Below are 16,650 nucleotides of genomic sequence, written 5' to 3' on the forward strand. Positions count from 1 at the left end.
GAAAGGGCAGCGAGCACACACGCAGAGGTTTTGACTGTTTAGCACACTGGCGCAATGGCATGACACTAAGCCACTTCGAGCGTAAGGGTTCATTCCGCGGCACCCAGTGAAAAGACACACCGGTTTCCTTGCTGCAGCACTGGCGTTGTGCACCATTCGGGCATCCGGCAATATCACACGCATGCGGCATTTTGTCGAACTTTCTGTCAGAGCGACTTTCACGAGCGCGCAAAACACGCACGGCAGTACGCGATCCCGAAACTACCGAAACTACCCACTAGACGGGCGAGGCACAGCTCGGCGAAAACGGAACCTTTGAACCACGCGCACCGTTCCCCATGGCAACGCCACGGAGGTTTTGTTTTCCATGAATCAAGCGGAAACGAACAAACAGCATTTTATTACGTCTTTTGATGCTCGGAATGTTCTTTTTTTACTGCTGCTAGTTTGATTACTAGTGATTTATTGTAGGCCGACTTCCCTACGTCATCGGGATCACTTCGAAAATGTCCCACTCGTGGCGCTCATCATGTGATACATTTAGCTTAATTTCTCGGTAAGTAGGGCACTGCTGTTGATAATATTGCCGTTTTAGAAGTTGTCATACATTGGGCTTTCACTCTGACCTAAATTGTTATTTGCCTTTAGTGTCCCTTTAACGCGGCTACAGCAAGTACAGGCAGCTAATTAAGAGCGTCTCTCATGAAGAGTGCTATATTGTCAGCTTGAAGAGCCATGCTATATAGTCACCAGAACACTGCTGGCAAAGCACATTACTCATATCTTAAGCAAATAAGAGCATCAGTACATGCATAATTGATTGGGACGTAGTGCCTACAAGAAGCTATGAAATGTGCAGTGTTATGGGACAGTAAATGGCTTGCAAACATTGATATATGAAGTTTCTTGTTCATTGTTTCATGACCAGCGTCGGCGTGCCTTGCTTCATTGTTACACTTTGTTCGCAAAGTGTGCGCTTCATCATGAAATCAGTGATGCCAAGTCAGACATTTCAATATCGAATAAAGACATCTTCTGAATGACCAAGTGTTCATCCTTTTACATGCAAGAGGCATGTGCTAGAGTTTCTATAATTCGAGAAATCTCTGCCGGGGCTGCTTTAAATTTCCCGTGGCCCTGAGCTTCTTAAATAGGCTTGCTAGAGCTTGTCTCAAGACACCCACTAGACTGGCTGTATGAAGGATGTGCATGCAGCTGACAATTAAGTCTTTCCCCTTTCCCTGCAATACCATTTTTTATGACCAGAAGGAAGCCTGCCCGTTAGCTGTACTTTCTTTAGAATGAAAAACATAAGGCTAATATATTAATGAACTTGGTCAAATGAAGGGCATAAACGGGACGAAAAAGTGAGACAGACATGACAGGGCACTACTAACAACTGTGAATATTTATTGAAAAGCATCGTCGCAGCTAGACAATACGCGCATGAGCACAAGACAGCTGATGACGAGCAACGAAAAACAACTAACAGAGCTAGGCGTGAGATACACCCCAGTGACAACACCTAACATGTGGCAAATGAATTCGCAAGAATGTTCGAATGAAAATGTGGCGCATAGGTGCACAGTAGACTACATGAAACCGGGAAAGAAGATAAACAGGATAAAACTACAAGCTAAAAAACAGACCACTAAAAAGAAATACAGAAGTAGAAAACCCGCTTAAATGTGGCTACTCATAAAATGCACTTCCTTGTTTAAGAGAGCCACAATTTTCAGTCAGGGTGGCTTGTAAGATCTCTCGCTCTAATTTGGTGTCTCCGCGACCTACCACACAACCGTGGGTAACAACCGGAACCTTTACAATGTAAAGTGAAGTTGGACCCCTCTCCTGACTTCAAGCACCTTTAGCGCTGTCGTAGCCGGTGATTGAGGCACTGACCAGTCTGCCCAAAGTAAACACCACCGCAGCTTAATGGAATTTCGTACATGAAGGGGTCCGTGCACTCGACATACTGATATTCGTGTTTGGTAGTGCAGCGTTTTCTTGTTTGGGTACTTGTCACTCGTCTGCATAGTTTAGCTAGCTTTGCATGGTGTAGAGAAAACAAGGGTGAGTTCTAGAAGATTTACTCTGACTTAACACAACAAAAATACAGTGAAGTTACATAGACGTTTTGCCACCTATGTGGGTGGCATCCTCAGTATACACTGGCACCAAGTGAGCGGAGGTCACCCAGTCCACTACTAGTCACATGTGTCTCTGTAAAGGTCTGGCAGGGCACCGCAGTTGGTGATTTGTCGCAACGGATGAACCACGATTCCAGGGGCTTTCTTTTCCCCACCTTTGTTCCCGAGTCCGTGTCGTCGTATTGTTGAAGTCGAAGGTGTGTCCTTTTGTCCAGCAGTGTCCAACGAGCTCTGTCTTGGAACGCGTGGCATGGGTGGCTTTAGCAACGTCCCCTTTGTGTTCTTTGACCTCGTTGACCTTTTCCTACCTGTTCCGCCAATGTAAGTAGCGTCGCAATCCCCGCATTGTACTTGGTACACGACCCCGCTTTGACCATTATGGCTTCGCTACCATTATGGCTACTGTTATGGCTTTGCTACCATTGTGGAGTGCCTCATAACCATGTCGCTGTTTTAAAAAGCATTTAGAACCCCAGAGAAAAAGCTGCACTATCGGAGAAAATTTTGTAACAAAACATCATTGATGAGCTGAATGAATCCTTGGCCACATAGGCAAATCCAGCCTTTCCAACAAGCAGGCGTTAGACTTTGTGGGCCAATTGGTCAGTCAGTCAATGAAGTAAACTTCATCACAGTGACATTTGGCTTCATTAACACGCTCTGCAATAGAGCAGCCAGCACGTATATTTTGTGCAATCTCTCATTACTGGCACTCATTGTCGGTGCACCGCGACTGTGGCGCTCTTGCAGACCGTGTCGAGCCTGGGCACAGTGGTTGTGGATGGCGTGAGCTACCCGCGCTACCCCGTGCCCGACGTCTCCACCTACCGGTACGACGAGAAGTCAGGCTACTACTATGACCCCTCGACGGGCTTGTACTACGACGCCAACTCGCACTACTACTACAACTCGGAGGCCCAGCAGTACATGTACTGGAACAACGAGAAGCAGACCTACTTGCCAGCACCCACGTCGACAGCCACTGCCGTGGGTGCCAACGCCAATGACCAGGCTGCAGGTGATTGTATGTCCTTTTCTCTTTAACTCCTTAGGTGCTGTGTGCATGATTGCATGCATGATTTGTTTTTTGCCATTGTGACCAGTGATAACGAAGAAAAGTCAGAGGTGACAGGCATTGAGTGCTTCAATTAATTGAACCCCCTGTGGGTCAGTTTGTATTCGTCTAACTTGCGGTATGCTGCACATTGGTACAGATGATCACTTTGGTTAGATCCACTGCCATGGTAGACACTGTCTGGTGGAAAATGCAACTATATTCAATAATGATGAAAGAATATTTTCGTTCACTTATTCCTTGTAATGATTGCAGGCAATCTTGCACATTACTTTGCATGCACATGTGCTTATGCGTGCGCATAACTTATGCATGTACTTAGAGTCGGTGATTGTGCACTTGGTTATGCAGTAACACTCTGTGTCGTACTGGATAATAAGTATGTGTCTGATTACACTTTAATTATCATGACTCACTTTGATAAGTACCAAGCACCATCCTATCACCTCAGCTTTCCTGCAACAATGGGTTCAGTACCTCATAATAAATTGGAAAATTGAAGCATTCATCAACAGTCAATCAAAGCTCTTGCCTGGAGGGGTTAAAGTTTAGACAAGTACTATGAAAAGCCGGCTGGACTGAATTGCTGTTTTCATCATCTTATAAAATCTTCGTGCGGGATGTGATTTGTAATGGTGCAGCTTGGAGTACCACCATGGTATTTACTATTTAAAAAACACATTTGCACAATAGTGACTTAACAAAACATGTTGCGGGACTAAAGTGCGTTGGCGGGCTAGTTGGTGATACATTCTTATTTAAAATATTTTAGCGCTACCTTTGATGAGGACAAGACAGAGAACTACATGACTGGACGGGTGCCGACTCCAACTGTTTTTATTGAAATAACGAGCATTGCATTTTATAGCAAAAGATGACGATGGACACATGCGCAATCATAAGGGAACAGTAGATTAGGGTGGGCTTTGTGCAAAACTATCACCTTTTGTTTAGCATATTATATTCACTGGCATGCAAGGATACAGATGTGGGGCTGACGCACGTGCCGCCTTTTCGTGTGATAAAAAATGCTTCCGATAGTTCCGAATGTAGTATACTAAACAAAAGGTGATAGCTTTGCACAAAGCCCGCCCTAATCTACTATTTTCTTATGATTGCACATGCATCCGTTGCATCCTTTTGCTATGAAATGCAATGCGTGTTATTTCAATAAAAATAGTTGAAGTCAGCGCCCGTCGTGTCATGTACTTCTCTGTCTTGTGCTTGTCAAATGGAGCGCTACAATATTTCACGAATGCACAATATTGATTAGGCATAATACAAATTCAGCCTCACCGGTGTGCTGTCATGGTGGCTACCAAAAAATGCATACATGCTCCATGAATGAAAATTTAGTTATATTTTTTAATAAATTTAAAGCAAGTTTAGCTGCAACAACAACAAAGCCAGGTAAATGCATGGTACAGCTTGTGTTCGTGAAACATAGGCTGCACCTGTACGTCGCTAGATTTGTCTCTGCGTCTTGCAACATTTATATGGATAAATCCAAGCCTTGCATTTTAAGGAAACCTTGGCATTAAATTGAAGTAGATTTCTTATTCTTGACACACGCAACCTTTCTTTGCAAGTTTAGATCTGATTATGTGCAAGGTATGTGTGGTAGACTTTCTATAACTCAACCAAAAAAAGGAGTGAGTACCGTATAAACCGGACTATAGGTCGAGTGGGAATATAGGTCGACCCCCCAAGTTCAGGTTACCAAAAAAGAAAAAAAAGGAAAACAACCCAAAACTGCCGAACCACATTTATTTGCGAATTGGGCGCACCGCCCCCCCGATCGTCGGAGCTCCCCTCAACCACCATCGCAACTGCTCCTACTTGTCCGACGAAGCACCACTGTCTTCTGAAGACGAGAGTTTGTCACTGGCCGCCTCCCACAGTGCGTCGTCTTCCGTGCCATCCAGCGAGTTGCTGATGCAACATTTCTTGAAAGTAGGGGTGTGCGAATATTCGAAATTTCGAATATTTTTCGAATAGTGTTTGCTATTCGATTCGATTCGCACTGAAATTTTACTATTCGAACTATTCGAACTTCCCAAAGACAAATGCAGTCAACGTCCGGTTGAAAGTGACCCCTTCAGATTTTTAATATGCTTCACCTCATTACATTCTCGTATTGCGGCAAAGCTGCCTTTCAAGCTCCGTTACGGTCGAACTTAGCCAAGAGACAAAGTCCGATTGGAAGTGGTCCCTAGATTTTCAATATGCTTCACCTCATCACACCTCCGTATTGCGGCAAAGCTGCCTTTCAAGCTCCGTTACGGTCGAACTTAGGCAAGAGACAGTCAACGTCTGATTGGAAGTGGTCCCTAAATTTTCAATATGCTTCACCTCATCACACCCCCGTATTGCGGCAAAGCTGGCTTTCAAGCTCCGCTACGGTCGCAAATGTATTAACTCAAGAAAACGCTGGTTTCAATATGTAGATGAAAGATGTGGCAGAGTTGGGGGCTCAATTAATGCTGTTTTGGACCTGAAATTTGGGCAGGAAGTCCAAAAAATCGGACGCCGAAGCTTTTTAGCATCCGAAATTTCAGATGTTCCTATATATCGACGTCTACGAGGCAGATTTGGAACTCCGGACTTGAAGGGAGCACACCCTTGTCCGCCACATCAGTTGGCCTTCCACAGCAGTTGAAAGAGAAGGAGAGGCTGAGGAAATGGCATCTCTGCCTATCACGTGTAAAGTGTTGTCGGCAACACTTTGGTTGCACCAAATCATGTACGTAAATACAATTCGGCCTCCGCATTGCCTCATTCTTGATAATAAAGACAACTATGAAATATGACCCTACCAGCGCTTCATCAACCTAGCGAAAAGAAACACTTTCATGTTGCTATCTCACAAGAACATACTTAGGGATTCTCTGCAACTTTTTCTGTAATTTCACTTCGAATTATTCGAAAAATGTTTGAGAAATATTCGAAAATTATTCGAAATTATTCGATTCGATTCGCACTCAATCTTTATTATTCGAATTCGCTTCGCACCCAAAATTTTGCTATTCGCACAACTCTACTTGAAAGCATTCTCCACCATGGAATCTGGCAAGGAACGCCAGGCGGAAAGCACCCAGCCACAAACAGTCGCAAGCGGAGGCCTCTGTAGGCGGCCCGTCGTTGTCTTTGGGTTGTCGCCGGACATCCACTCTTGGTACTCCAGCCACACTCGGTCCTTGAACGGCTTGTTTAGCACAACGTCGAGCGGCTGGAGGGTGGACGTCATACCACCTGGTATCACGGCGAGGTCCGTTTTCCCGTCGCCGAGTGCGCGTTTCACAGCGTCGGTCAAGTGACCACGAAACGCATCTAACACCAGCATGCTGCGAACACGCAGCAGTGCACCTGGCTGACGGTTCCAAACTACTCGAATTCATTCGAGCATCATGGCCTCGTCCATGTATCCCTTTTTGTTGACGCGAACGACAACACCGGGTGGGAACACTTCCTTCGGCATTGTCTTGCGTTTGAAAATGATGAAGGGCGGAAGCTTTCTACCATCTGCCGTGCATGCCAGCATGACGGTGAACCGCGAGTGCTCGTTGCCAGTGGACAGCAGCTTCACATCCTTGGCGCCGCGCTGCGTGATCGTGGTCGACGAAGGCATGTCAAACCACACGGGGGTCTCATCGGCGTTGCCAATCTGCCCCATCATGTAGTCGTTCTGCTCCCGAAGCCGGTTCACGAAGCGCTGAAAGTTGATAAGCTTGTCCTCGAACTCCTCTGGCAACTTTTGACAGATGGATGTGCGCCGCCGGAGAGAAAATCCTTTGCGTCGCATGAATCGACGCACCCAAGAGTTTGGTGCACGAAACTCTTCTCTCGAGAGCCCAGCTTCTCGCGCGAGTTCCACGGCTTTCTTGCGAATGGTATCCACGGTCACTGGCAGCGAGCGCGCACGAACTTCCCGCACAAAGTCCGCTAGCTTATCTTCCAGCTGCGGATGAACGGCACTTCGCCCACGAAACGACATTTTCCGAGGATTGCACATTTGCAGCTTCCCTTTCTGCGCCCTCCAATAGCGCACGCTTTTTTCCGATACACCGAAGCAGCGCTGAGCAGCCATATTCCCGTTCGCTTCTGCGAACTCAACAACATTTAGTTTAAACGCAGCTGAGTACTGCCTCCTCGTACCGCTACTCATATTCAGTGAACGAAAAAAAAGACCACTAAAAATGCAGCGCAATGTCAAGCGGAGCGAAAACTCAGAACAGATCGGAAGCAAATCACGAACACAAAGAAAACAGACAGAGAAGAAAAAACTGCCTGCGATTGGATTTGGATGCGGATATGGCCGCGTCCGGCTTCTCACGCACATGTTGCCAGACAGTGGTGCACTGTCGGCTAGACACCGCTATATAAGACGAGGGGCGACTTTAGCTTATTGTTTTATTGAAAATATCTCGACCTATATTCCGGTTTATACGGTACTTTGTAAGCAGCAAATGTTGTTATGACGCAGTTGTGTTAATACCAAGTTGGCGAGGCTAAGCAAGCTATCTTTTTCTTTTACTGTGTATGATTGTGTATTAGCTAACAACACAGTTCACCTTCTGTCCTTTCCTCAGCTTCATCATCTCTCAGCTCCTGTCGCTGTGATCGTACTGAGCTATAGTAGTTCATTTTCATTGTATCATTGCATGGTCACGTCCTTAATGCTGCGTGCGCTGCATCTGAAAAGTTTGTCTCGGTGTGTTTTCAGCTGCCAATGCGGCTGGGGCCGCGGCAGCCGGTGAAGCGGCCGATGCCAACGACAAGAACAAGGGAAAAGCCAAAGACAAAGAGGATAAGGTCAAGATAGCCAAGAAAATAGCCAAGGCAAGTGGCAACCCTGCAGGACCTATATCTGCTCGCTTGTGACATTGCCTATCGTTATTTATTTATTTGGATTGCAACAATTGTGCACTGTTGTCATCATCATCGTCATCAGTTATTTCACCTTTAAGGGCTCCAACAAGGGCACTGCATAAAAGTGGACCAGTAACAATAATCTGAAGTGAACGTATCTTCTTGTACATAGATAAATAAGCTTAGAAATATGCAACAACAGCATAAATAACATTTGTGCCCGTCTGCGCCAGGCAACAATGTTTTAAAATTTTCCTTTCTTTTTAAGACTCAAAACATTGATGTTTCAGTTACCTGTTTTCTATGCTGCATGTTTCCCACGATCGGGAAGCGTATTTACTGGGAAAGCAAGAGCAACTGGTTGTAAATTTTGCATACTGATTCTCAAAACTGTACTCCTCTCTTACCTAACAGGCAAAACTCTGAACGATATGCGAACTACAGTTGATCAAGTCTCACTCCAGCCGTTATGCAGTGCAGTTTTTTAGCTGGAATGCTTTCAAATTAGGGATGGGCGAATAGTGAATTTTAGGTTCGAAGCGAATCCGAAGCGAATGGTGATTTGGCTGAATAATTTCGAATCGAATAGTTCGAATAGTATTTACTGCATATTATTAAGAAAAATAAGCATTTTCATCATGACCCTTGCACAATATCTTTAAGGATTGGAACTAGGTATGAGTGAATGTCACTTTTTTTGGTTTGAAATGAAGTAGCCTTGAATAGTATCAAGATTTGAATAGCAGCAGGGTGCAAGTTTTAGGTGGACGTTAAAATTTTAAAAATTACTATACTTAGCACATATAAGCCCATATAACACGCTTTAAACCTAAAAAAATATATGTACATTTAACCTTGAAGTCTGGCTTCGCGGCAGTGCAGATTTTCCCTGGATGGGTTGTTTCACGGCACAGCAAGCAGATGCTGCAGTGAAACCACCTTTACAGGGGGTTATGTGCGGTCAAATGTATACATATATATTCATTCATTTCGAATACTTCGAATACTGTAATATTTGTTCGAATATTCGAAAAGCCCGAATATTCGCCCATCCCTATAATGAATAGATAGTTCAGATAGTGTGCCGACCACTTGTAGGTTGTGAAGCCTTGTATGTAACGGGAACCACCAAAAATGCAAGGTTAATGATCCTCAGTGCGTGAAGCCTTCGTGTTGCATAATCTAGTGTGTCGCTGTGCTCATGCACTCGGTCAAATTCAAGTTCTTTATTTCTGCCTTGTAGCGTTACAGACAGTAGAGGTGCAGAAAGAGCTGTCAAAAAGCTTGAAGAGCCGTGGCCCCCTTTCGATTGGCGTATTGGTCTCCAGTTTTAAGGTGAAAACCTTAGATGCCTCATCAAACACAGAAACTGATCATTAGCGTCAGTGGTGTCAACACTACTGATGCAAAAAGTCATTGTCTCGCGATGGCATCGCCATGTGGCATCACAGATAGCCATAATTTGTGACGTCATCAGGAGATCACATAACGTGACGTCATCACATGACATTGTCGCTTGGCCAAAGGTGGGCCGATCTCGGTGGCCATGCAAAACCATGTTGGTGCAGAAAGCTCTCGGAGGGGGCGGGGGAGGATTAGTAGATCGAATGAGAAGAAAAAGAAGATGGCTTTCGCCTGCGAGTTGTCTTAGGTGAATGCATGAAGGACCCGGTGAGTTTTATTTGGATTTATTTGTCTGGATTTGTAAATGGATTTATTTGTCTCAGGTGGCAACCCTAGCACAGCACTAACACCCAGTACCAAGGCAGCACGGGAAACTCTTGTGCCAAGGCCAGAAAACTCCAACATCTGCTTGGGGGGTGTCGCATCCGCTCCAAGAAGGTGTCACATCCGACACACAAGGGGGTGTCGTATCCACATGCTGCATCCGCTAGCATGGGGATGCGGGAGTGTGGCTCCCCAACACACAATGGAAAAGTCTCCCTATGTTGTGTGCATTCATAACAATTACTAGGTGTGCTCGTGAGAGTTGGGGCAAATTTTGTTGGCATGGGCATCCAATAATTGGGGCTTGGCATGGCACGACCGTGCATGAGTGTCAGGCCCTGCTCTCCAGCTTAGCATTTGGAAAGGGATCCAAATGAGGCAGCGTTAACTATAGGCTCAAGGCTCTGTAAAGGAAATCAAGTTTGAAAGACTAGAAGGAAGGCGTAAGCACCTTACGCAGTCCCGGAGACTTCGTTCCTGTGCTAAATGAGCGCATTACTCACGTGGCCTTTCTGGGCCAGGGCAAGAGATGATCAACAGCTGAGCCCTTCGCACTGCCCCGCAGGTGAAAGACAAATTAGGTGAAAGCCTTGCAAATGTGATGTGGCACACTTCTACCCTGCAGGAGCTCGTGTATAATTGCATACTACTTGTGCACCTTGCTGCTTCCAGTACACACAAGGTACTACAAGGTTGCGAGCGAAAGTAATGCGCTCTGGCTGCCAGTCTCAGGAAAGGGTCATTTAGCCTGCTTACTAGAGAAGGATCTGTGGTGCCCTTCCTGTAATCATCGTTGTATTTTGCGGCGTTAATGCAGTAGACATTGACGCAGACTGTCTTTCGCGCATGGTGCACTACTCATTGGTTGTGTATGCAAGCAGTGACTGCACTGTTGGAGCTACCATTTGTGGGATGTCTGCTGTGCATGGAGTATGTTGTCACATGGTTGTGACGGTGAAGAAGGTGGCAGTCGGGCCGTTGAAGACTAAACTCTTTATTGCGCGAACTTCTGCCCTGAGAATGAAAAGTCAAGGTAGAAGCAATGCACGCTGTACACTGATAGCGGCAGTCACAGTCGTTGGCCATGGGTAATCTTTTTTTTTTTTTTCGCTGAAGCCTATTCGCACATAAAGACAAAATGAGCGCACATCGCGATATCCAGTAACTCCTGTTCCACACTCACCCTTCATCACTGACTCACATTTCACCTTACGCCCGCACAATCACGCTGAACTGGGTACGTGGGAGTGCTCTCGTAAGTTGAGCGCTTTGACCTGCGATTTCTCCCCCACCCTCCACACCTCGTTCTTGCAGTTGCCCTTCCTCCTCTTTTGTTTGGGTTGGAGGAGAGGGTATGGAAGATGTGCACAAACAAGCTAAGGAAAGCAGTTGCAGCTTTAAAAAAGACAAGTCCACTTGTCTAACTGTCGGCTCCAGCCACACACCATGTTCAGGAATTTTTCATCTCCTGATCTCCGCTTGCAGGACATGGAGCGTTGGGCCAAGACACTCAATCAGAAGAAGGAGAACGCCAAGCAGGGCCTGGTGGCCTCCGCGCAGAGCTTGGCCGACGAGCGGCAGTCGGCGGCGGCCGATGCGGGTTTTGCCATTCTTGAGAAGCACCAGACCACCACGGTCGACCGGATCGCCTTTGGTGGTAGCCTGCTGCAGCCCTCTGTGCCTGACAGCCCCTTGGCAGCCGGTGAGACACAAGTCTCTTCTTTTTGTCGCGGTTGTTTACAACAACTGTGTGTTGCGAGTGTTGCCAAGCTTAATGAGAGCAGAATTCTGGGCAAGTTGGTGATCCAGTAATTCAGTACGATTGTGCAATGAAAAAAATTAATAAATATAAATAAATGGACGAAAGAGAATAATAAAAATAATTGTTGGGGTTTAACGTCCCAAAACCACAATGTGGTTATGAGGGACAGCATAGTGGAGGAGGACGGCGAAAATTTCGAATGTCTGGGGTTCTTGAACGTGCACCTAAGTCGAAGTACATGGGCCTCTAGCATTTTCGCCTCCATCAAAAATGCAGCCACCGGGGCCGGGATTCGATCCCGCGACCTTCGGGTCGGCAGTCAAGTACCATGAACACTAGACTACCGTGGCAGTTAGACGACAGAGAAAAAGTGTCAGCCGTGTCTTTTTTTTTTAGGGGTGTGCGAATATTTGAAATTTCGAATAGTGTTTGCTATTCGATTCGATTCGCGCTGGAATTTTACTATTCGAACTATTCGAACTTCCCAAAAACATATACAGTCAACATCCAATTGGAAGTGACCCCTTCAGATTTTGAATATGCTTCACCTCATTACACTGTCGTATTGCGGCAAAGCTGCTTTTCAAGCTCCGTTGCGGTCGAACTTTGCCAAGACAGTCAACGTCCGATTGGAAGTGGTCCCTAGATTTTCAATATGCTTCACCTCATCACACCCCGGTATCGCGGCAAAGCTGCCTTTTAAGCACTGCTACGGTCGCAAATGTATTAAGTCAAGAAAATGCTGGTTCCAACATGGAGACGAAAGATGTGGCAGAGGTGGGAGCTGTTTTGGACCTGAAATTTGGGCAGGAAGTCCGAAAAATCAGAAGCCAAAGCTTTTTAGCATTCGAAATTTCAGATGTTCTTATATATCGACGTCTACGAGGCAGATTTGGAACTCCGGATTTGAAGGGAGCACACCCTTGTCTGCCACATCAATTTGGCTTCCACAGAAGTTGAAAGAGGAGGAGAGGCTGAGGAAATGGCATCTTTGCCTATCACGTGTAAAGTGTTGTTGGCAACACTTTGGTTGCACGAAATCATAAAATTCGGCCTCTACATTGCCTCATTCTTGGTAAGACAACTATGAAACACCACCCCACCAGTGCTTCATCAACCTAGCGAAAAGAAACACTTTCATGTTGCTATCTCATAAGAATATGCTTAGGAATCCTCTCTTACTTTTTTTCTGCAATTTCGCTTCGAAGTATTCGAAAAATATTCTAGAAATATTCGAGAAGCATTCGAAAAATATTCGATTCGATTTGCACTCAAACTTCAATATTCGAATTCACTTCGCACCCAAAATTTTGCTATTCGCACAGCTCTACTTTTTTTGTTGCGAAGTTGTACTGAAGTAATGCTACCAAGCGTTAACGAGTTTTACAGTGGCCTGGTGTTTTGTTTTACTGTTTGGAATTTTTTATGTAAAAGTATAGAAAACTGGGCGAGTTGGTGTGGATTCATTATGGGAAATTTTCTCAGCACACACACACCAGGCAAGAACTTGAGGAAGACAAACAAGCACGAACTCACGACTCACTTTATTGGTGAAAAGAAAGTACACATACCGTATAAACGCGTGTAAGGGCTGCACCCGTGTAAGGGCCGCGCCCCGTTTTTTTTGAAGTGCATATTCTAAAAAAAAAAAAATCCGCGTAAGGGCCGCACCCACACTTTCCTCAACCAATACGTATTCAAAATGCGCGCGCGCGTAAGCTTCTAGGCGTATTCGATAGATGGCGCAAGGAAACGCAACCATCATCATCGTCACCAGAGTATATATATCCAAATATATATATATTTGGATTTTATTCGTGTTAAGATGTTCGTGAAGTGGGCTAAAAATTTTAACTTTTTTATTATATTCATAGACCCGCCAACTAAAGGTTAAAGCAAGATTTTATCTTTAGCTTCTCACATCTCTATACAAACGCACTATCGGCGCTATCCATATCGGCATTAGCATCACCAACTTTGGCATGGCAGTACACTGTACAGTGCACTGTAGCATTGCGTTCGCGTTGTTCGGTTCTTGCAGTTCAGGCAGCCATTTGCTGTAGTTTTCTGCACTGTTCGATGACCTTCGTGCTAGCTTGTTTTCTACACGGCGTTCACGTTTTGGCAAGATGGGCAAGTACCTGAATAGCTACACTGCTGGCTATAAGTTGAAGGTGATCGAGTATGCTCTCGAGCATGGGAAACGTGCCGCCGGCAGAAAATTCGACGTTGACGAGAAGTGTGTTCGACGTTGGTGTGCTCAAAAAGAAGCCTTGCGAAACACCAACAGCACTAAGCGCGCTTTCCGAGGAGAGCAGTGCAAGTTTCCCGATTTGGAAGAAGATTTGCTCCGCTATGTGACTGAAGTGCGGAATGATGGTCGTGCGCTCACAACGGACATGCTGCGTGTGAAGGAACTAGCCTTGGCGACTGTACTTGGGTGGATCCTATCTGCGTGGAGCTCGGTGTCGACGGACATTGTGTCCCGAAGTTTTAAAGTCGCCGGGATATCTAACAGCTTGGATGGCACAGAAGATGACTGCTTGTGGGGTGACGGCGCTTCGCAGCACACCATCTCATCTCGGACTCCAAGTCTGAGGACTCGCCGAGTGACAACGATTGAGCACGTATGTCGCGAGAAATGTCGTATACTGCAGTAAACGCTCTTCATTCGCTAACTGGTGCGTTTTTACTCAAAAAAAAAAAATGTCGCATGTATGGGCCGCACCCTGAAAATTGGCCCTCATTTCTTGAAAAAAAAGTGCGGCCCTTACACGCGTTTATACGGTATATACATAAGCCAGGCTAGCTCAAGACCACGTGCGAGATAATATGAAAATTCACAAACATCGTGACAAAATATTTTGTGCAGAAAAACTATCTACAACATGCAGTGGAAAGTAAAATAAAGTCAAGTAGCACTTAACAAGGTGAATTTTTTGTCAGTTAGTACAATTGATGGCTGGCTTATACAGTTATCTGCACATTTCACATCAAATGTGAAAGACTTCAGTTATTTCGCGCCTGTTTGACTTCTTTCCTCACAATCTTGTCTGTTGTGTGCACGCCGAAAAAGTTTTTCTTAAAGAATTTTTAATGCCTAAACGTTAGAAGCCTCATTGTGACTGAAAAGCATGCATGAGTTGTCTTGGGCACACTGTGCTTGAAAACTCTCTTTTAAATTCTTTATCGATTTAGGTTGAACTTGCGCAGTCTATGTATATTTGTATGCTGATTTAAAATATGCAATTATTTTTCTAGTACAATATGTACTCTTTAAAGTATCATCCATTCCATACGCCATTTTGGCAGCCATAGTTTGCCTAAACTGAGAGGGTTGCAAAGTAAATAAGCACATCAGAATGGCCTGGAATGATAGCTGAATGCAAGAAAACAAAAATGGATATAGACCATTTGAACAAAAGTTATGTTATGTTGAACATTCCTGACTGAAATCCCAGCTTGTCTTAGACTCACTCGCGAATATTCAACTTACCATAACTTTCGTTCAAATGGGTTTAGAACATCCATTTTTGTTTTCTTGCACTCAGCTATCATTCCAGGTCATTCTGATGTGCTTATTTACTTTGTAACACTCTCAGTTTAGGCGAACTCTTGCTCCCAAAAAGCATATAAAATGCTTGATATTTCAAAAACTACCAGCTATACTAAAAAATAATTGCATATTTGAAATCTGCACACAAATTCACATAAACTCAGCGAGTTTCATCTCAATCGATAAAAAAAGTTTCAGGACCCCCTTAAGAATTTAAACATAAAACAATCCACAGTCCTAACAACTTATAAATAAAGTAACAAAAATAAGTAAAAACTAGAGCTGTGCGAATAGCAAAATTTTAGGTGCGAAGCGAATTCGAATAATAAAGATTGAGTGCAGAGAATCCCTAAGTATGTTCTTGTGAGATAGCAACATGAAAGTGTTTCTTTTCGCTAGGTTGATGAAGCGCTGGTGGGGTCATATTTCATAGTTGTCTTTCTTATCAAGAATGAGGCAATGTAGAGGCCGAATTGTACTTATGTACATGATTTGGTGCAACCAAAGTGCTGCCGACAACACTTTACACGTGATAGGCAAAGATGCCATTTCCTCAGCCTCTCCTCCTCTTTCAACTGCTGTGGAAGGCCAACTGATATGGCGGACAAGGGTGTGCACCCTTCAAGTCCGGAGTTCCAAATCTGCCTCGTAGACGTCGATATATAAGAACATCTGAAATTTTGGATGCTAAAAAGCTTCGGCGTCCGATTTTTGGGACTTCCTGCCCAAATTTCAGGTCCAAGACAGCATTAAATGAGCCCCCAACTCTGCCACATCTTTCATCTCCATATTGGAACCAGCGTTTTCTTGAGTTAAGACATTTGCGACCGTAGCGGAGCTTGAAAGGCAGCTTTGCCGCAATACGGGAGTGTGATGAGGTGAAGCATATTGAAAATTTAGGGACCACTTCCAAACGGACGTTGACTGTCTCTTGACCAAGTTCGACCGTAACGGACCTTGAAAGGCAGCTTTACCGCAATACGGGGGTGTGAGGAGGTGAAGCATATTGAAAATCTAGGGACCACTTCCAATCAGACGTTGTCTCTTGGCTAAGTTCGACCGTAACGGAGCTTGAAAGGCAGCTTTGCCGCAAAACGAGAGTGTAATGAGGTGAAGCATATTGAAAATCTGAAGGGGTCACTTTCAACCGGACGATGACAGCATTTGTTTTTAGGAAGTTCGAATAGTTCGAATAGTAAAATTCCAGTGCGAATTGAATCGAATAGCAAACACTATTCGAAAAATATTCGAAATTTCGAATATTCGCACACCCCTAGTAAAAACATAACACGGTTAAACGTTGATATAACAAAGTCAGTAAAATTGGCATTTTACTTTGCTATCTCAAAACTTCATTAAATCGAAGTTCAACCTTTTATTCAAAATATAGTCGCCAAAGAAATAATTTTCACATTGCTGCAAGAATGATGTTTGGGTATACAGCAGTACAAAAAAGCTATTTCAATAGCGGAAAACAATCAATTTCATTGAAGCTGAGATCTGGCGACCA

At 44.7% G+C, this 16,650-nt stretch overlaps 1 protein-coding gene across 1 annotated transcript in view; it reads left to right on the forward strand.

Moving 5' to 3' along the window:
- LOC119372587 (RNA-binding protein 5) overlaps window positions 1-16,650 on the forward strand; it is a gene marked incomplete at its 5' end in the record, with an annotated part of 109,378 nt that overhangs the window by 76,911 nt on the left and 15,817 nt on the right. Inside the window, 3 exon segments of the mRNA XM_037643062.2 lie at window positions 2,901-3,168; window positions 7,949-8,064; window positions 11,308-11,524. Of these exon segments, the coding sequence (XP_037498990.1) occupies window positions 2,901-3,168; window positions 7,949-8,064; window positions 11,308-11,524 (601 nt within the window).

Source organism: Rhipicephalus sanguineus, chromosome 10, assembly GCF_013339695.2.
Source record: "Rhipicephalus sanguineus isolate Rsan-2018 chromosome 10, BIME_Rsan_1.4, whole genome shotgun sequence".
Classification (NCBI taxonomy): domain Eukaryota; kingdom Metazoa; phylum Arthropoda; class Arachnida; order Ixodida; family Ixodidae; genus Rhipicephalus; species Rhipicephalus sanguineus.